This window comes from Ascaphus truei, chromosome 11 (assembly GCF_040206685.1).
Source record: "Ascaphus truei isolate aAscTru1 chromosome 11, aAscTru1.hap1, whole genome shotgun sequence".
In the NCBI taxonomy this organism is placed as follows: Eukaryota; Metazoa; Chordata; class Amphibia; order Anura; family Ascaphidae; genus Ascaphus; species Ascaphus truei.
This window is the reverse complement of record NC_134493.1, coordinates 56,130,367-56,151,586: the sequence shown is the minus strand read 5'-3', so window position 1 is coordinate 56,151,586 and position 21,220 is coordinate 56,130,367. Positions and strand designations below refer to the sequence as shown.

General features: G+C 48.2%; 1 protein-coding gene across 1 annotated transcript; it reads left to right on the top strand.

Annotated features, from left to right (window-relative positions):
* Positions 1-6,068: 6,068 nt before the first annotated feature.
* Positions 6,069-20,344, top strand: LOC142463567 (uncharacterized). Its single transcript, XM_075566482.1, has 11 exons — positions 6,069-6,351; positions 9,844-10,173; positions 10,364-10,663; positions 11,608-11,886; positions 13,073-13,186; positions 14,384-14,755; positions 15,144-15,455; positions 15,773-16,123; positions 17,022-17,330; positions 19,888-20,022; positions 20,188-20,344. Exons 1-11 carry the CDS (start codon positions 6,306-6,308, stop codon positions 20,274-20,276), a joined length of 2,637 nt encoding a protein of 878 aa, XP_075422597.1. The 5' UTR covers positions 6,069-6,305; the 3' UTR covers positions 20,277-20,344.
* Positions 20,345-21,220: the final 876 nt, after the last annotated feature.

Below are 21,220 nucleotides of genomic sequence, written 5' to 3'. Positions count from 1 at the left end.
ATGTAGTCTGCGGAGCTCTCTGCCCTGACATGTAGTCTGCGGAGCTCTCTGCCCTGACATGTAGTCTGCGGAGCTCTCACCCCTGACATGTAGTCTGCGGAGCTCTCCCCCCTGACATGTAGTCTGCAGAGCTCTCTGCCCTGACATGTAGTCTGCGGAGCTCTCTGCCCTGACATGTAGTCTGCGGAGCTCTCTGCCCTGACATGTAGTCTGCGGAGCTCTCTGCCCTGACATGTAGTCTGCGGAGCTCTCTGCCCTGACATGTAGTCTGCGGAGCTCTCTGCCCTGATATGTAGTCTGCGGAGCTCTCTGCCCTGACATGTAGTCTGCGGAGCTCTCTGCCCTGACATGTAGTCTGCGGAGCTCCCTGCCCTGACATGTAGTTTGCGGAGCTCTCTGCCCTGACATGTAGTTTGCGGAGCTCTCTGCCCTGACATGTAGTCTGCGGAGCTCTCTGCCCTGACATGTAGTTTGCGGAGCTCTCTGCCCTGACATGTAGTTTGCGGAGCTCTCTGCCCTGACATGTAGTCTGCGGAGCTCTCTGCCCTGACATGTAGTCTGCGGAGCTCTCTGCCCTGACATGTAGTTTGCGGAGCTCTCTGCCCTGACATGTAGTCTGCGGAGCTCTCTGCCCTGACATGTAGTCTGCGGAGCTCTCTGCCCTGACATGTAGTCTGCGGAGCTCTCTGCCCTGACATGTAGTCTGCAGAGCTCTCTGCCCTGACATGTAGTCTGCGGAGCTCTCTGCCCTGACATGTAGTCTGCGGAGCTCTCTGCCCTGACATGTAGTCTGCGGAGCTCTCTGCCCTGACATGTAGTCTGCGGAGCTCTCTGCCCTGACATGTAGTCTGCGGAGCTCTCTGCCCTGACATGTAGTCTGCAGAGCTCTCTGCCCTGACATGTAGTCTGCGGAGCTCTCTGCCCTGACATGTAGTCTGCGGAGCTCTCTGCCCTGACATGTAGTCTGCGGAGCTCTCTGCCCTGACATGTAGTCTGCGGAGCTCTCTGCCCTGACATGTAGTCTGCTGAGATTTGCCCCGAAGCTCCGGATACACAGGAAATACCGAGCTGGCAGAGAGTAATGATTCTCCTCCTCTGTATGGGAAGTGAGGGATTATGGGTATTAGCATGACCGGGAATACCGTACACAGGCACAAATCCACCAAAGGGCGCTACGCTTTGGCACGGCTTTACTCCCATTCATATGAACGAGAGCAGAAGCGTGCTAAGCACGCAGAAGAGAGAGAGCAGAAGCGTGCTAAGCACGCAGAAGAGAGAGAGCAGAAGCGTGCTAAGCACGCAGAAGAGAGAGAGCAGAAGCGTGCTAAGCACGCAGAAGAGAGAGAGCAGAAGCGTGCTAAGCACGCAGAAGAGAGAGAGCAGAAGCGTGCTAAGCACGCAGAAGAGAGAGAGCAGAAGCGTGCTAAGGCTGCGCTTATAGTGCCGGCGACAGCGACGTCGCGTCGAAACAAATGCATTGTCGCCATCGCGTGTGCTTATGGTAAGCGCGACGCGACGGCTTGGTCGCGAACGCTGGAAGTCATCTCAATTTGATTTTTCAAGTGACCGCAGCCTGACGTCGCCGTCGCTACAAGCGCAGCCTAAAGTTTAGCGCCCTTTTATGGATTTGGCCATAGAGTGTGGTATAGTATTCTGCCACCGGGTGGCAGCGTCCGTGTCCCTGTATTGAGTAAGATGTCAGAGTCTTTGCTAAAAGCTGTGGGTGTGTATTCATCAGCGAACATTTCCCGGACATACTAATTCCCAGAATCTTTGGCAATGGCCGGGTGACTGCTGAGAAAATGAAAGCAAAACGGTGCGCTGCTGGCACATGAAACTGGGGGGGGAGGGAGGATGCGGGGGGGGGGGGGGGGGCGGGGGTCAGAGAGAGATTTATTTTGCTCTCAAAGTCAGAGAGCAATCCGAAACCTGTTGCCAGATTGTTAAAAATCCGCGCTCAAATGAATGGGGGTGGGGGGCGAGGTGGTGGGAGGGGGAGAGCGAGGGAAGGGAGAGACTTTCAATTAAGTTGTTTCTCCAGTAGTGTATATATATCCCCTCAAACCTCCCTCCAAAAGGAAGAAGGAGCGGATCCTGAGGTACCCTGGGAGATATGCTAACGGCTATACAAGGTATATTTAAATGAATGCCATCCCACACTTCCTAAGAGGATTCCTATACCAATTATACAGAGATAGGCAACAAAAAGCTTCCCGGCACTCGTTCAAATCCCTGAATCAGTCTCGAATAATCTTTGTCCCAAGCAGCCCAAACAGACAATGAAACAGACAGCACGATGTTTCGGGGTATTCCCTTCATCGGGTTTGCCGGTAGCCTCGTAATGGGGATAGAGCATATTACCGGATCCACCCCCCATATGACCAGAGGGGCTGGCAAAGACATATTACTATTAAGAAAAGAAGATCATTGGATTTTTTAACTAAACACAGTGCCCCATGTGGTCTAAATAAGAATCAACAATATAATGTGCAAGTACTGGCCGAAGTCCTTGACCTTTGTACTGTCACGGGCAGAGCCATAAATTACATCACAGGAGGTGACAGCCGGAGAGCAGAGAGACGCAGAACACTGAACCGGGCAGCAAACAGATGACAAGCATGAGGTCCATTACCTTGGATCATTTAGCTTGGTTATCTTATTGATATTTAGCTCCTTCGTTAAACACACACAGTAATTACTTCACATGGCGACATTCAGATAATATATTTAGTCAAATGAAGAAAACCTTTAATGTAATGTTCTTCTCTGAATCCATCGTCACAGCCGAAACACAGTAATATAACTTGTAGCTGAATGATTACCAAAACTACTGTGGGAAGTAAAAATTCTTTAAACCTCTTGCCACCGAAACCAGTCCACGCAGTTTATTATGGTCTGAGCAAAAACTCGCTGGTCTTAGGACTCAATGAGCGCAAACGTCGGACTAAACAAAGTCAACATCAACCAGATTCCAGCGCGACAGCAAATAACACCACAATGCGATAAATAGGAGGGTTATATCAACAGAATCCCGATGGGGGGATAGCGAGCAGAACACCCCGCCTGGCGCCCACCGCGGGGCAAACTCTGGCACCGTCCCAGTGGACTCAGTACATGGAATGTGTCTTTATATGGTACTTATATTTACTGTAATTATATGCAACACTAGTGATAAAAGGCAATAACATACGGGATATCTGTATATTAGCTAAATTAAATGTATTTATAACTTTTAGATAGAGCCCTTATCCAGGGCGCTGTACATTGTTTTACTAACTAAAGCTGGGGTTATATATGGAACATTTCCTGCGATGGGCATAGAGTTATTGTTAAAATGTTTTTGTGATGTGTCCTGTCCATTCCCCTTGATCCGGGGTGTGCAATCTTTCACCCCTGCACCCCCCTGCAGGCTCTCCCCCCCCCCTGCTCGCGTCCCCCCTCTTTACTTTGGCACCAACGTTTTGACATAACGATGTCGTGTGATGTCACGCTGCCATGGCAACGCGGCGTCATGTGACCCGTGGCATCATTTGACACCGCGTTGCCAGAAGCCTCTGATCCAAGGTAAGAGACCTTACAGATGCCTTCACCACTCCCCCGGCATTTAATTTAAATGTCTTCGGAAGGAGCGCGTGGCCTCTGTAACCGCCGCACCCCTCACAGAGAATCTCGCCCCCCCCAGTTTGTGCACCCCTGCCATAGATGATATAGATGACCAAATATGGCCATTATAGACTTCCCACATGCTATAGAGCCCCATATAAGGGCATCTACGGGGACACAGCGGCAGACGGAGAGACGGGGACACGGCGGCAGACGGAGAGACGGGGACACGGCGGCAGACGGAGAGACGGGGACACGGCGGCAGACGGAGAGACGGGGACATGGCGGCAGACAGAGAGACGGGGACACGGCGGCAGACGGTGAGACGGGGACACGGCGGCAGACGGGGACACGGCGGCAGACGGAGAGACGGGGACAGGGCGGCAGACGGAGAGACGGGGACACGGCGGCAGACGGAGAGACGGGGACACGGCGGCAGACGGAGAGACGGGGACAGGGCGGCAGACGGAGAGACGGGGACACGGCGGCAGACGGAGAGACGGGGACACGGCGGCAGACGGAGAGACGGGGACACGGCGGCAGACGGAGAGATGGGGACATGGCGGCAGACGGAGAGATGGGGACACGGTGGCAGATGGAGAGACGGGGACACAGCGGCAGACGGAGAGACAGGGACACGGCGGCAGACGGAGAGAGACGGGGACACGGCGGCAGACGGAGAGACAGGGACACGGCGGCAGATGGAGAGATGGGGACACAGCGGCAGACGGAGAGACGGGGACATGCGGCAGACGGAGGGACGGGGACACAGCGGCAGACGGAGAGATGGGGACACAGCGGCAGACGGAGAGACGGGGACACAGCGGCAGACGGAGGGACGGGGACATGCGGCAGATGGAGAGACGGGGACTCGGCGGCAGACGGAGAGATGGGGACACGGCGGCAGATGGAGAGACGGGGACACAGCAGCAGACGGAGAGACGGGGACACGGCGGCAGACGGAGAGACGGGGACACGGCGGCAGACGGAGAGACGGGGACACGGCGGCAGACGGAGAGACGGGGACACGGCGGCAGACGGAGAGACGGGGACACGGCGGCAGACGGAGAAACGGGGACACGGCGGCAGACGGAGGGAGACGGGGACACGGCGGCAGACAGAGAGACGGGGACACGGCGGCAGATGGAGAGACGGGGACACGGCGGCAGACGGAGAAACGGGGACACGGCGGCAAACGGAGGGAGACGGGGACACGGCTGCAGACAGAGAGACGGGGACACGGCGGCAGATGGAGAGACGGGGACACGGCGGCAGACCGAGAGACAGGGACACGGCGGCAGACAGAGAGACGGGGACACGGCGGCAGACGGACAGATGGGGACACGGCGGCAGACGGAGAGACGGGGACACGGCGGCAGACGGAGAGACGGGGACACGGTGGCAGACGGAGAGATGGGGACACGGCGGCAGACGGAGAGACGGGGACACGGCGGCAGATGGAGAGACGGGGACACGGTGGCAGACGGAGAGATGGGGACACGGCGGCAGATGGAGAGACGGGCACACGGCGGCAGACGGAGAGACGGGGACACGGCGGCAGACGGAAAGACGGGGACACGGCGGCAGACGGAGAGACGGGGACACGACGGAGAGACAGGGACACGGCGGCAGATGGAGAGAGACGGGGACACGGCGGCAGACGGAGAGAGACGGGGACACGGCGGCAGACGGAGAGACGGGGACAGGGCGGCAGACGGAGAGAGACGGGGACACGGCGGCAGATGGAGAAACGGGGACACGGCGGCAGATGGAGAAACGGGGACACGGCGGCAGACGGAGAGACGGGGACACGGCGGCAGACGGAGAGACGGGGACACGGCTGCGCAGCTCAGCTAAAGATGAGTACCGGTATTCTCTTCCATCAAGCAAATGATTAACACTATGGGGGTCCATTCAAAAGCACGGACCCCCGTAGCGTTACTCCCTGCGAGCCGCTGTCTGTGTGACCGCGGAGCGGCGTTATTTTCCGCGGCCACAAGGACAGTACGTTTTGCTACATCTGTAGTTGTGTAGTCGATGGGGTTTATAAAAGACGTAAATATCGATCACGTTTGCATTAAAGAAAGAAAATCCCATAAAAGGAATGTGATGTCATTGTGGTGCGGCCTCTGTTTTCAACAGAGTCACACTGACACTCACAATGACAGACACACAAGCATACACTGACACAAACATAGCCACTCACACTCAGACACTCACATCCACACACAGCATACTCAGACAAACATACATATATAATCACTAACAGTCACTCAGAGACACACACGCGCGCGCACGCACGCACGCACACACGCGCACACACGCACGCACGCACACACACACACGCGCGCACGCACGCACACACACATGTGCACACACGCACGCGCACAGACACACACGCACGCACACGTACACACATACACACACACACACACACACACACACACATGCACCACTTCCTCTCTCCCTAGGTTAGAAGCTAATCAGTGAGTACATGGCAGGTGCCTCTCCCTCTCCCCTCCGCAGGAGGGAGGAAAGTCTCAGCCACTGACAGATAAACTGACAGATAAAGCAAAGAGCTCACCTCCCCCCCCCCTCCCTTTCCCTGGGTGGAAACCTGTAGCTCCAGTCTTATCTAAAGGGAGAAACAGGACATTATGGTGGAGACATTGAACACCAAGGAGATTGTGGGATAATTCCCAATGGAGAGGACTGGATTTGTCTTTCTCCTGTTACTGCACCAGATGTGTAAGTTTGATCTTTACCTGCTAACGGGAGGGGGAGGGAAGGAGGGGGTGGGATGGGGGGGAAAGGGGGGAGAGGGAGGGTTGGGGGAGGGGGTGGGGAGGGAGGGGGGGAGAGGGGGAGAGGGAGGGGGAGAGGGGGGAGGGGGAAGGAGGGGCAAGGTGCTTTACTGTATATATTCTACTGGGGATCCTTACACCACTGGGGATCCTAAGTAAGGAACCTCCACCACATGCCATTCATGACAGTGGTGTCCGGGTAGGTGTCTGCTTGAGGGTCCAGGCAGAGAGGTCTTGTCCCCTTGTGTCTTGCTCTCAGAAAACAGCCCTCCTGTGCTCTCAAGACTCGCCTCTCCTCCTGTCAGCCCGGTTGTAACTGTGCTAAGGAAATCTCCCTCCTGTTTACAACAGCAGGCTTTTTCTTAGAGCTCTAATTTAGACAGGTGGAGTCTGATTAATTGCCTGGCTGCAATTAACCAGCTTCCCTGCTGGATTCAGAGGTGGTTTCTCTTAACCCGGGATATGTCCCTGTTCCAAGGTCCCTTCCCTTATTAATGCTCACTCTCATTGTCTTGCCACACTACTCCATCAACCAAACTCCTCTCCATTCCCGTTTGCAACCTGGAACCGCCAACGCCGGTCAAGGTTGTTCCCAGGGGTCTTAAGTGTCCACCGCAACTTCTGTATCTGTAACTCAAAATCTTGCACGTGTGGAGAGGAGTGGACAGAGTGCGAGGGAGAGAAATCTGCAGCAGGGGAGTGCTGGGCCCGGCGGCAACTGCTTTGTGCGGCCGCTGGCCCGCCAGCAACCACCGGGTCCCGGTCTGTCCCCCCTGTCGGCCACAGCATACCAGGGGGAGAGCACGCCCCCCAAAAGCGCATTCCCCCGGGCTTTAACTACGCCCCTGCTATAACATCAGCCTGCTGTTCACCGTGCTAACGCCACTAAACGGAAGTCCCTCCCACTCTCTCCCATCCATTCATATCCGTGAATCCTCCAAGGAAGCATAACCCCAAACAAAATAAAAAAACACTGACGGTAGGGGGTAAACGTGACTGCTTTTAATAAAGGAACTCATAATAGGGGCACTCAAAAAAAATGAACATGGCAATTGACTGGTCTGAATATTTATTGTGTGGTCAAAAGATGTTTATAGAAATGAATAGACAATAAAATCAATTAAAAAAATACTTATAAACTCTGCATCTTGTCCTTACAATATAAGCAAATATATGCGGCAAGCAAAGAACAATTGAACAATTGATACCATCAAGTTAAATTGGTCAGTACATTTATACTGTATATTGCCCTGGGATTTGGATCATATTTGGGACAGCCTGTGCACGTCCAGTTGCACGATAATATCGGGTGTGGACAGGTCTCTCAGGTCAATCAGTCTAGTTATACCAACTTTTCCACCACTTGACATACCTTCTGAGGATATTCAGTCATTTCTACTTACACATGGAACCTGGAGTCTCTATACGTATTGTGTACTACACACGGACACACTACATCTCTCCCCTAAGCGTGAGGAACATTTTATTATTCCAATATCCAGAATTGCTGTATACACTGCTAGAATATATTGGTCTTTTATGATATTTTGTGTTTTTATTAGTGATATATCGTAATTTCTTTCTCTGTCTCTTCTTTTTTTGTATGTTTATCCTTCATTGCCCTTTGGGGATATAATAAATTCCATTGTTAAATATTCGATCTGTATGGCTAATATTTGAACGAGCGCTTATGTGTTTTGTGCTTATGTTCATTTCTTCGGATTGAACTCCGTTAAGAAGCAGCCATCTACTCCTTAGTTATTTCCACCCGGTCACACTCCCTCCGCTTTCATTCATCATTATCACAATTGATGGTTTTTATTGAATCACTGTTGGACTAGGGGTCCTTTTACACAGGTTTAAAGTTACACATATGTATCTAATATTGAATAAGGTTACATTGGTTCACTTTCACACATTTACAGTTTAGTTCACTAGGCGCCATCATGTTGTTGTTTTGTGTATATATATATATATGTGTGTATATATGTGCATATAAATATATATGTAGTCCTTGTACCCCCGCCCCTCCATCCTCCTTAAGTGAGATTGGGGGTGTCTGCATCTCCAGCTACTTTCTAAGTGTTGGGCTGTACCTGTTGGTAAACAGGAGGGCTGAGTGCTCCGCGATGTTGTGGGGAGAAACAGGACAGGATCACAGGTTACCTTTGTTCTTGCTTGGTGCAGCGCCTCCAGTCAGTATGGATCCTCTGTGAGAGCGGGGGATAGCCCATGCAGACACCTCTTCTTATTTTAGCAGACCGTTAATCACACTGCTTTATATTTTCTTGGTCTTTATTGCATGTAGATCTCATTACAAAACCATAACATCCTTCCCTTCAAACTGAGCCCAGACTCAGGCTTTAGGCGCATGTCAGGCCTGTTGGACCTCTCCTCACATCTCCTTATGAGATGGAGGGCAGATGTTCCTCACTCCACAGAGGGAGGAGAAAGACACAAGGACCTCAGCATTTGGGAAAGTGCCAATATTTATATCCTTTGGGGAGTGGCTGTAACTCTGACTCAAACAAGCCAGATCTGGATACTGATAGGCCCTCACATCCAGTGTGTGGCCCAATCAGTACCCACCCCTCAGGTTGGCACTCTCTGGCTGTTGCTAAGGCCCACCCATGGATACTTACTCATCCAAGTCTGCAAAAGCACACAGGCCTTAGGAAGGAATTATCCCATCCACTGCCGGCATGTAACAGAGCTTACATAGGTAGGGCCCAGGAAAAGACATAGTGGCCGGGAGGCAATGCAATATATATATATGAGTGTATATGTATAAAACAATAAGACAAGTATAAGAAGTAATGTGCATGGACCTCTTGCTAGTTTAGATCAGCCCTATTGTTATAGAGAGCTAAGAAAGGGTGTATCTCCTCCCTACACACACATTCCCGAGGAGAAACGCCCATATTTACTAAGCATTCTTCTGCCATAACGCACCTTCTGGTACTGGAAGATGCCTTACAGCCTAACCGAGCCAATGGGCATTAAGATGTCTTCCTGTACTAGATGTTCTCTTATGGCAGAAGACTGGTTCGTAAATTTGGGCCAAAGTCTATGCGTAGATCAGTTCAAAAGGCACAAACGATACATTACAAAGAGAAAAGATGGAAGTGTTTCCTGATCCCTGTAGATCAAAGGAGCTGAAGTACTGTAGCAGCTTAGTGGTAACCTACTGCCGTGACTAATTTAGTATTCTTTCTGTTGTACAGTAGGTCTACCTGACATAACAGTCCCTATTCAATATGCTGTGAAGCTGCTTCCCAATGCTGGAGAACATCTCAGCTCCATTCTAATGAATGGAACTAAAATCTTCTCCAGCACAGAGAATCGGTTACAGAGAACATTGAATAAAGGCCAAAGTAGTGGTGACATGTCAGAGAGGTCCTCCTGTTCATACCTCTGTGTTTTATCCTCTGTGCAGATGCAGCGCTGGAAGTGACTGTTCCTTCCTCTCAAAGGGCTTTAGTGGGATCTGATGTTCTTCTCCCCTGCACTTTCCGGGTGGATAACCCCCCTTTGAATCCCCAATTCCTCGCCATATTATGGTACTTTGGAGACAAGGAGCTGCTGAGATATGACAACAAAGGGGAGAGTTCCCACCCACGCATGACTATAGATGTGCAGGCCACGAAGGACGGCACGGCCTCTCTATCTGTTAATAACGTGTCCCTCTCTGATAAAGGGACGTACAAGTGTTTAGTGATTTACAGTCCAGACAGACAACAGAAGGAGATCAGGTTAGACATTCAAGGTAAGAATATATGAATGATATAATATATGGATTCACAATGTGGTGCCAATTGGTAAAGGACCAGATTATACAACAATGGAGCTCTGAGTGTGATGTCAATCAGTAAAGTGTTTTTACATTTAGTATAGGTGCATTCAATCTTGTAATTATTATATGTATAATTGTTTTTATCTTGTTATTTTTCTGATAGCTGCTCCAGTGGTGAAAATAACCAAGAAAACTCTCATTAAGAATGAGAAAAATGTGCTTCATTGCTCAGTCACCAATTTCTACCCCAAGGATATTAAGGTGACTTGGCTCAGGAACGGGCAGGCTCTGGGTGGGTCAACCTTGACCGTACCTCAGACAAATGCAGACGGCACCTATAGAGTGAACAGCACTGTGACTATCACACCCACAGAGAACCAGGATAATCAGGTCATCGCGTGCCAAGTGGAACATGAATCCCTTTCACGACCTGTTCAGGATGGTTTCCAGGTGGTGTATGGGGGTGAGAGCAACTTAAATGTATACCTTTATTATCCCCTGATAATGACAGATGTAGCCAAGAAGATGCAAACACGTGATTGCTGCTAAAGTACAAGGAAGTACCCAGCAGAATGATACAGGAACAATAAACGCTTACAGTTATATTTGATGGCAAATGCACCCGATAATGTGATGTGTCCACAACCAGAAGAATTTAGCACTGGTACTGAAACCAGGGTCTGCCATTTCCAGAGCAGTGGGGCTCAAATTCAGTCCTCGAAAGTTACAAATCCGTCAGATTTTCAAGATTTCTCTCATTTACATATTTAACTAATTTGCCCCGCCTCAATTATTACTAAGGCAGCTTGCTTACTTACCTACAGTATGTATTGCCCAGAATATCGGACCTGTTGGAAGCTTTCGAGCACTAAACTTGAGCACACCTGGTCTTGTGTCTTAGCCAAAAAAAAACCCAATATTTCTCCTATAAACAAATATGTGTTATTGTAAATAAGGTAAAATAAATTGATTTGAAGAGAAAACCTATAATGTTTTCATCTGTAATGTTGGTATTTATACAGTGGTTGGATGCTCCCAGCCCCTTCTTAATGAAAAACTTCAACTGGGTCACTTCCAGGGGTATCACGGGGGTACAATTTTGGGACAATATGTCTAAACTCTGCTGCTCTTCACAACACAAAGAATGTTTCAGGGACCTGAGAGGTAGCAGGTAGACAGGCAAGGAAAGGAAGTGAGCGTTTGCTCAGTACTGAATACAGTGTGGAACTGAGTACGTATCAGAGGCATCGAAACGCCAGCATCTTATAGTCACTTCAATCTCTGTGCCCAATAGATAAAACACAGGGATAAAGAGCTTGGAAGGCATTTGGGGTGGGAAAACGCAGCAGGAGAGACATTTAAGACGTGATTCCAATCTCAGTACAATATCTCGACATTTCCCTCCAGTTGCTCCCTCTGTGCGGATTTACTCCTTGCAGTCCCAACAGGACCAGGAACGGACGCTGGTGTGTGAAGCGAGGGGGTTTTACCCCGAGCCGGTGGCTATGAACTGGCTCCTGAATGGGGAAAGGGTTGAGATTCCCAGGAAGAATGCGGACGGCAGCTTTAACAAGGAGTTGTATTACCAAATCCGTCCAACAGCAGACAGCCTGGGGACAGATATCTCCTGTGAGGTCCAGCACGAGACACTGTCCAGTCCTATCACACTACAACGGAAACTGGAGGGTGAGTCCCGCATGGAAATTATATCCCGTGTTAAATACTCTCTTTACAGGCAATTTGTTCCAGTAATGTGTATGTTTAAGGAGCGGTTCCCCCTACAGAACTTTATTTTTTACCCAAACCCCTATGATTAACATGGATCTGAAGCAGGGGGTCTCTGGAGCAGAAACGTGTTAATTACAGTTCAAGGGACTCGCTGGTTCCTGAATTACGGGGAAGGTGCAGCCGGCTCCTGCCCTCCAGGGGAACGAAAACAGAGGTTTAAATCTCCTGTATCACACGAGCCAATAGGAAGCTGCCAGGTCACAGTTTGGATTATAGTTACAACTTTCACTTCGGATGGAACATGGCGGTTAGCAAACACAGATAAAAACATGTGGCATACGTACAGCTGGCAAATTAATGGGTTAACCCCACAACACAGACATGCTAGAGTACTCACAATGAATTACAGTATTAATACAAGTCTCTACATGACCAAATCACTTCTTCTATTGGATATTGGGCGTAGTGAAATTTTGTGACAGTTCTTGGTTTATGGAAAGCTGTGTTACATCCTCAGGACAGTGGGCTGAATTCATTAAAGCGTTTACCGCAAGTCAGAATTAGAGTTTAGGCCCCGACTCAGAATGCAATGTCTCCTCCTAGTTGCATCCGAATCTTTGTCTTACCGAGTTATAGATTTCAGTTCAAATGATTTTATACCTCCTATTGTAGCCTAGAGACAAATAATTCAAACCTTGGAGGCTCGCCGGTCAAATGTCATTTCATCAAGAAACTGCAGAACTCCCTAAAAGTTAGGTCTCCACGGACATTATTCATAAAACACCAATAGCTGTACTGTGGGCCCGTATAGTGCAGCCTCTACCATCTCCTGAATGAGGCCCTGAGAACCAAACTTCTGCCATACAGAGCAGAAAAGCGTTTACTCTTAGCACCATCCCGTGCTGGAGGACACCTTATGAAAAGAATAAGCCATTATGGGACATGTCTACTAAGCTGTGATGGAAAGTGTCTTCTGGAGTAGCACCACTTAATAAACATGGCCCAAAATGTCATCTCCACCAGGAATAGACCTGAAATACATTGTCCCCGTTGATTTTTATGATAATTGTAAGTGTAAAATATCTGAAGAGTTGAAAGTTAGGAGTGCACACCTAATAATCCCTTCGTGTCTCTGTTCCTGCAGGTGACAGAAACAAGTCGTGTGGATCCCATCTTGTATCAGCCATCTTTCTGTCTGCGCTGTTTACTGCAGTTGGATTTGCTGCTATTTCATGGTTTTTAATCCACAAGAAAAAACGTAAGAGATTTACAATTTCCGTGCTTCAGAACTTAGAGATGTATCTGCCAGATATGTTACCATGTACAGTAGTAATGTGTATTATTGGGTTGGCTTGATGGCCGTTCCATCGGTGCCACTACACCGAGTTCCACGGTTAGAGAACCGGCAACATTTAAACTGATTGCCAGGGTAGAGTGCGGGGCCTCTGTAAGTGTTTCTTAACTTGTCCGATGGCGTCTCCTGCTGTGGCTCGTTGTTATAGCAATGTGACGTCACATGATGCGGCGTTGCCATGACAATGGAATGTCACATGGTGATGCGACGTCACATGGTGTCACGTTGTGATGACAACGTCACGTCACATGGTGCCACGTCGTCATATGGTGTTGCATTGTGAAGCCAATGTGATGCCACATGGCAGTGCGTAGACATGACACGTGACGTCACAACGTCACATGACGTCATGATGCTGCATCATTGGAGGAGATGCCACGCTGGACAAGGTAAGAGGCCCCACATACCGAGCCCCGCATAATTCCCAACCGTCCCTACATATAGATGTAACTGACAGGTATGTTAACATGTAGTAATGTGTATTATTGGGTTTTTATAGCAAACTGAAATGGGCCACAATGAATGAATAACTCAAAGAGCAACTATGGAGTGCTAATAAACAGTACTGTGGTGTTTGCAAGTGGGATCACCACTCCCGGAACACAAGCAGATGATATGTGGGGGGACCTTGACTATCCTATCTGCTGCTGCTCCGAATTAGCAGAACTGGAGAAGTTCTGCTCACGTTCTGATCTTGGCCTCCAACCTCACAAGGGACAGGGATGCAACTCCTGGTCCCGCCTGCTCTGCCCCCTTGTGGTCCGCTGGGCACTCTTAAACTCTCCTTTAGCCCTTCCCCCTCTTAGTAATTCTCTCTCTCAACCTCCCTCTCTCTACTTCTCTCTCAACTTCTCTCTACCTCTCTCAATCTCTCTCTCTCTCTCAACCTCTCTCTCTCCCTCGCCAAAGCTGTGTACAAGCACTTTCTGGACAAAAACAGCACTTAACATTGTGTTTTTGAGAGTTGAAGATACCTGTTAGCACTTAATGAGGCGTTAATTTATGTTAACGTCTCGTTACGTCAATGAAACAGCTTTGTGGATCAAATATTTTCTAGTATGTGTTTTAGTTACTGATAAAGGTTTGATCCCTTTCCTACAGATTTCCAGAGGTTCGTGGTGACTCCCATCCATAGGTCCCAGATGCGGAATGATGATAAGAAGGTCACTCTGTATTGTACAGCTTCCAACTGCATAAAGGACGTCCAGGTGACATGGGCTGTGACAGAGAGGGATGGAAATACATGTACAATCTCAGACAGTGCGTCACGGGAAGAGGAGGAAAGGGATCCCATGCTCGGAAGGGATTATACTGTGAGAACGGACACATCAGAGGCACAGGGACTCCACAATGTTATCACCATCTTGAGCTTCATTCCCAATGTGTCAAAACACAAGAACATGGAGGTTCTCTGCAAGTTTGTATGTGACCGGAAACCCAAGGAAGAACGTTTCAAATATGAACTCAATTCCTGTAAGAAAAATGTTTTCTTTCTATGTACAGTTTAAAGTGACTATTCTCCATAATTAAGTATTAACCCTAAAGAGATAAACTGGTCAGTTTAAGGCATAGGTAGTGTAACTCATCTAACAACTGGTAGTAAGACTTTCCTATTGACCCGAAGTGATTCGAGTCAGAATATTGTGCATTTTGACATGACACTGCGATAACATGATACCAATACTAGAGAACGAGAGCTGATAATGGGCTTTAGTGTAAATCGTTGTTGCATTGATTCTTTAACAAAATATATCAAATCGTCCCAGTTCTAGTCCTGAGTGTCTTATTATTCTTATCGTCTGACTCCGTAACGAGTCTGTTCAGATGATTTTCCTGCTAATACTGTGCTGTTATTTTCTAGCAAATCCCACGACACCGGAGCCTATAAAACTAGCCCTCTGTGACTCGGGAGAGGTGCTCTGCTCTCTGAAACTGCAGAGCTTTTATCCCAAAGACATCCACATCGGATGGAGCTGCGGAGTTGGACATTACCAGGAACTGGAGACCTTTAATGAAAGAGTTACAGACGATTCTTATCAAACTTTTAGTGCTGAAAGTGAATGTAGAATTCCTGGGAATCTCTTCACTGATCCCGGATTTAAAGTGCGCGCGACTTGGAATCATGAATCCCTGGATCTCCCTGAATACAGGGAAGTGTCGGCAAGAGATCCAGGTAAAAGGGCGGATCCTTTAGTTGTCTGTTCGGTAACTGTTTATTTAGGTTTTGGAGTTGTAGTTACAGTTGTGTCAGATGCTGCGATACAACGTGTAGAAGTATTGGATATTCTTTATATAAACACTTTCTGTGCTGATTTGGACTAAAATCCCTGCAGGAAAAAAGTTTTAAGCTTTGAAAAATATAACAATGAGATGCCCACGATGGAAAGAATAACTAAAGTCAGTACTAGTTATATAAATAAACCTGGGACTGGTAATGATCGGCTGTATCACTATACTTATACTGGTTATTTAATCACTTCTGTGTTGCAGAATTTCCTTGGCGCCCGGTAATGGGAGAAATAACCCAACCTCCTGTACGACACGGGACTGAGGCCAAGCTGCAGTGTACCATCTCCGGGTATTTCCCTGATCCTCTGGATGTGAAGTGGTTACAAAGGGAAGCAGGAAACAAGGAATTGTTCATTGTGTCTCCCAGTGAGAAATACAAGTTCCCTGTGATCAATGTGAGCAGAGAGGCTGATAAGACGTACACCTGCACCGCGAGTCTGATTGTCACCGTGTCAGGGAAAACAGAGCACGGAGCGGAATTCATCTGCCAGGTGGGACATCCCAGCCTAGCGCGACCCATGGAGAGAGGCACAGGGGAGCTCGGTGTAACGGGTGAGTCTGTTGTCAGACAGGAAACACTATGATGTATATTTCATAAATACTGTATATCTCTTACTGTAAAACCAGAACAATAATATAACTAGATGTATACAACAAAAAACAAACAAAAATGCCCAAAGCTACTTCCAATGTGACAAAAATACACAGTGCAATACCTATATATTCTCTTGAAAAGGGGTCATTTAGTTCAACCCTTTGGCCAAAGTGTCTTAATCCTGCTAGCCACTTCAAGGCATGACCGTTAGCAGGTCCTAACACTCCCTGAGTTAACATTCTTATTTACCTCTATAATTAGGGGCAGAATGATCAGCATTGGATCTGTCATAACCCAGCAAAATCTGTGAGGTATCTTGTATCTGTGTGTTTATTAATATGACTAGGTCACTATGAGATTTAGGCCAGGTCACTATGAGATTTAGGCCAGGTCACTATGAGATTTAGACCAGATCATTATGAGATTTAGACCAGATCACTATGAGATTTAGACCAGGTCACTATGAGATTTAGGCCAGATCACTATGAGATTTAGGCCAGGTCACTATGAGATTTAGACCAGATCACTATGAGATTTAGACCAGATCACTATGAGATTTAGGCCAGGTTGTTGTCGGATATCACAATGATATGTAACTTATCATCCAAAAGTCTCAATATTTATATAGACAATTGTTACTATTATCAGGAGGCCGTTTCCCGTTTAATTTGCCTGAAAAGCAGTTTTCTTGCTACAGAAATGTCCTGCTAGACCAGGCAGGGAATCCGATGCATTGACCTGTGGGTGCCGGGTGATATAGCATTGTATAGGGATCTCCTCTGCACCCCGCTGTTAATGATAAGAAGTGATTGCTTTATGGAGATTACGTCTAACCTCTCAGTGGAACATTCTCAGGATGCCCGGTTGTGAGGAACATTACACAGCGGAAGAAATCCATTATTATGGAAGTTAACAACTTCTACCCACAAAGCATTGAGATAACGTGGAGCCGCACTGAGGATACATCCAAGGAGAAGTATATCAGTATATCTGACTCTTCCATCAGCAATGTGACACATCGTAACAGTGACGGCAGCTACAGATTAATCAGCACGTGTAAGCCCCAGAAGGGGAAGTTCTTTGAAACTGATTTATACGTAAAGGCCGTGGTGCAGCACGAGGCGCTGAGGTCTCCAGTCGAGGCGATCTTCTTATGGAAAAAAGGTAAAATGCGTTTCTGTTTGTAGGCAGGGACATTTCTAATTCTGGGGATCAGTCACTAATGTAAGAGTTAGAGGCGTTATCCAGTATGCCAAGCAAAAAAAACAAACACATTTCGTTTACAATTTAAATCTATTTGGCTCCTCTAAATAAATGTAACCATGCTAAAAGCAAAGATGTGACACATTTTGTTTCCTTGGGAATTAACTACAAAATGCATTTCATATGGGCCTCTGAATAGCAAGTGTTTTGTTTAACCTTAGCCCACGCGAGCCAATAATGATAATGTGAGGGATAGGGGGTTCTGCCTGTGCAAACTCTTGTAGAACACACAGTGATGTCAGACAAAACAGAACTGGCTAAGGAAATCAAACCCCTGCCAAGTCTCAGCTCCACATGCTTCCAAAGTAACCTTGAAAAAATATTTCAATCCTTATGGGTGTCAGGCATGGATAAGAGAATGGGTCACCCCGATGTGACCCCTTTAATATGTCACTACCATTAGTATACTTTAGTCTCAGGAGGTATTTCCCATTAAAGGGCCCACAATGTTTTTCTCCTGTACATTTTGTATCACATTTCTCCTGGCTGAGTGACACCTGGTGGATGAGAATCCAAATACTCAGCCCCATGAGCCCCTTTCCCCAGACGTGTGCCCACAAGGGATCCGAATTATGGTGTTCTGCAAGTTTCAGTTACGCCATCGTTTCTAGCTGGGATTGTGCTGTCCTCGGGAACATAATTGTAGCCGATAAGACACAGCATCACATGCAGAGCTGGGACCACACGGTGCATTGCGTCCCCGAGCTTTAGGTTTAGGTTTTCTTTGGAAACGTAAGGCTGGAACCCAGGACCTTTTTTTACTACTCGGTCCCACGTCTCCTATGCAGGGCTGCAAACAGTTTTCCCTGGGGTCCAGGACTAGAGTTACTACTCTCCCCCGTCCCCCCGTGTTGGCAGTCTTGTGAGCCCCCCCCCTCCCCATTTCACACCTCGCTAGCGCCCTCTATTTCCACCCTCCTCCCATGTATTTCTCTCCCTTCTGTCTCCCTCTTACCCCCTTTCTTCCTCACTCCCTCCCTTGCCACCTCTTATACCCCTATCTCCTCTCGCTCTCTCCCCCTCCATCAATTACCCCACTTCACACTCATTCCCTCCCCCCAGCCCCACACACACAATCCCCCCACAAAATACATACCAAAAACGCCACCCCCCAAATAAAATAACCCACCCCCCAAATAGATACAACCCAACCCCCAAATACATAGAACCCCCCACCCCCCAAATACATACAACCCCCCCCAATACATACAACCCCCCAAATACATACAAAAAACCCCACCCCTAAATACATACAACTCCCCCCCACCCCCCAAAATACATACAACTCCCCCACCCCCAAATACATACAAAACCATCCTCCAAATACATACAACCCCCCCACCCCAGAAATATATACAAAACCACCCCACCCCCCCAAATAAATACAAATTCCCCCACCCCCCCCAAATACATACAAACACCCGCCCCCACAAATACATAAACCCCCCAAATACATACAAACCCCCGTCCAACCCCAAATACATACAAACCCCCCACCCCCCGAATACATACAACCCCCACTCCCCAAATACATACAACCCCCCAATACATACAACACCCAATCCCCAAATACATACAAACCGTCCCAATACCGTACATACAACTCACCCACCCCCAAATACATGCAAAAAAACCACCCTCTAAATACATACAACCTCCCCCCCAATTTAAAGAACTCCCCCCACCCCCCAAATACATACACCCCCCCTCCACATACAACCCCCACCCCCAAAATACATAAAAAAAATCTCCCATCCACATAAAAAAAAAAATACCCTCTAAATAAATACAAAACACACACTTACCTTACGGATGGTCTCAGGCCTCTGCTGCCCCGGCTCTCCCCCAGCTGCTGCCCCGGCTCCCCCTCACCCACGCTATGCGGGCCTCTCTCCCTCACTGTCCCTCGCCAGGCCTCTTGTTTCCGGCTGGTCCCGGCACTCCCCCAGCTATAGGCCACCCTAACTTACACTGTCTCACACCGAGCCTCTGATGCCGGTGGGCACCAGGCCTCTCTCTCATGCCGGTGAGCGCCGGAAGCTGGGCCCAGCTTCCTTCTGGTGTGTTAACATCAGAGGCTCGGCGAGGGACTCTGTTAGTGAGGAAGGCCCATAGCTGTGGAGACAGGACTGGCAGCCGGGCAAAGAAGTTGGGCCTGGCCAAAGGTCAGGCCTAGCTATTTTGTCTGGCTGGCTGGGCCCCCCGCAGCCATCGGGCCCGGGACACTTGTCCCGGCTCTCCCCTCCCTGTTGGCGGCCCTGCTCCTATGAGCAGAACTAGAGACATTCTGAAGGGCACCTACTGCAGCTATCAGAGGCTTTCAGATACAGACCCGTAAATGGTAACTATTCCCTGCTGGGTTGGTAGAAATGTGCTTCAAATGACCTGGTATATTCGCTTATCTGCAACCTGGTCAGACACAGGAATGTTAATATATCAACTGAAATGTCTCGTTTAGGAACAATTTACCTAGTATGCAATGGAAAGATAACAGATCCATTACCTCAGGCCGATGTTTCGAAGGACATATCTAATTCTACTGCCAGCGATATAACCAGGTCACCTGAGTGTGATCCCGTAACTACAGAGACAGGTGAGTTACTCATCTATATGATGCTAATCCTAACTCTCTATAACTTTGTGTTGGAATTGCTAAATATGAATGAAACCATTTTACAAGTAAAAGCAGACTAGAATAAAGCAAAATATACTAAATCATTTTTTTTTACTGAATGTTTGTTGCTTATTCAATGTCCAGGAAAAGAACCAGAGACGCCTCTAGATAAACAGGAGGAAGAATTCACGTCCCCAGAAAAGAAGGACAGAAAAAAAACAAAACAAACATAAGGACAGGACAATATGTTTCCTTATATGAATCACTCACTGTTTCTTATTAAACTGCTTTTCTTTGATAAATCTGATGGCACGAGGTTGTCTCCATTATTACACCTGGGACCCTTTGATAATTACTGTAGAGACCCAAAAGCATGGGTCTCATATGGGACTTTCGGGTAAGACCCAGGGAATGCTGACGCGTCTGTCAGGAAGTCCTCTCCCACTGACCCGTTTAGTTCTGGAAGTTCTGCCTGATACACGCTGCTCATCTTGTTTTTAATCATTGCCTAAATCTGAGGGGAAGCGGGGAATCAGATCAGACCCTTATTCATGGCTTATGTATATGGCAGAGAGTACAGGGGAACGGCACTGCCTTTGAAGTGGGTTGTTATTTACACACTTACGTGTGTGTGTGTGTGGTTAACAACAACTGACCGCCCAGATGCTTCACTCACCTCCTCGTAGGGCACTAAAAATGAGCATTCCCACACCCAAAACTGTTACACAACACCCCAGGGTCACTTTAAGGACTTACACCTCAGGAGCCTCTAGCTCATCAAGATTACCTGAAAAATATACAAATTAAACAAAAAAACCTAATTTAGCAAAATGTGTCCGAAAATGAGGCATCTCTTGGAAAGGTACCAGGTCCAGTTAGGGCTGAAAGACAATACTTATAAGATTTTGGGTTACATTTTACAAAAGCCGAACAGTACCGTGCTTGTTACAGAAAAAGTGTTTAGAAAAGTACAAACAGAAAACTTAAGCATAGATTACTGGTGAGAGTCTTCGGCGCTTCCAGGAGTCATCAAGAGAAACGATGAGATCCCCGGACAGACTGGGCGTCCCTGAGCAGTTTCAGATACCGACTCCTATGCAGCAACAGTAATGAATTACAGCCCGTCCCGATTGCAGCCTGTCCCGATTGCAGCCCGTCCCCGATTACAGCGCGTCCC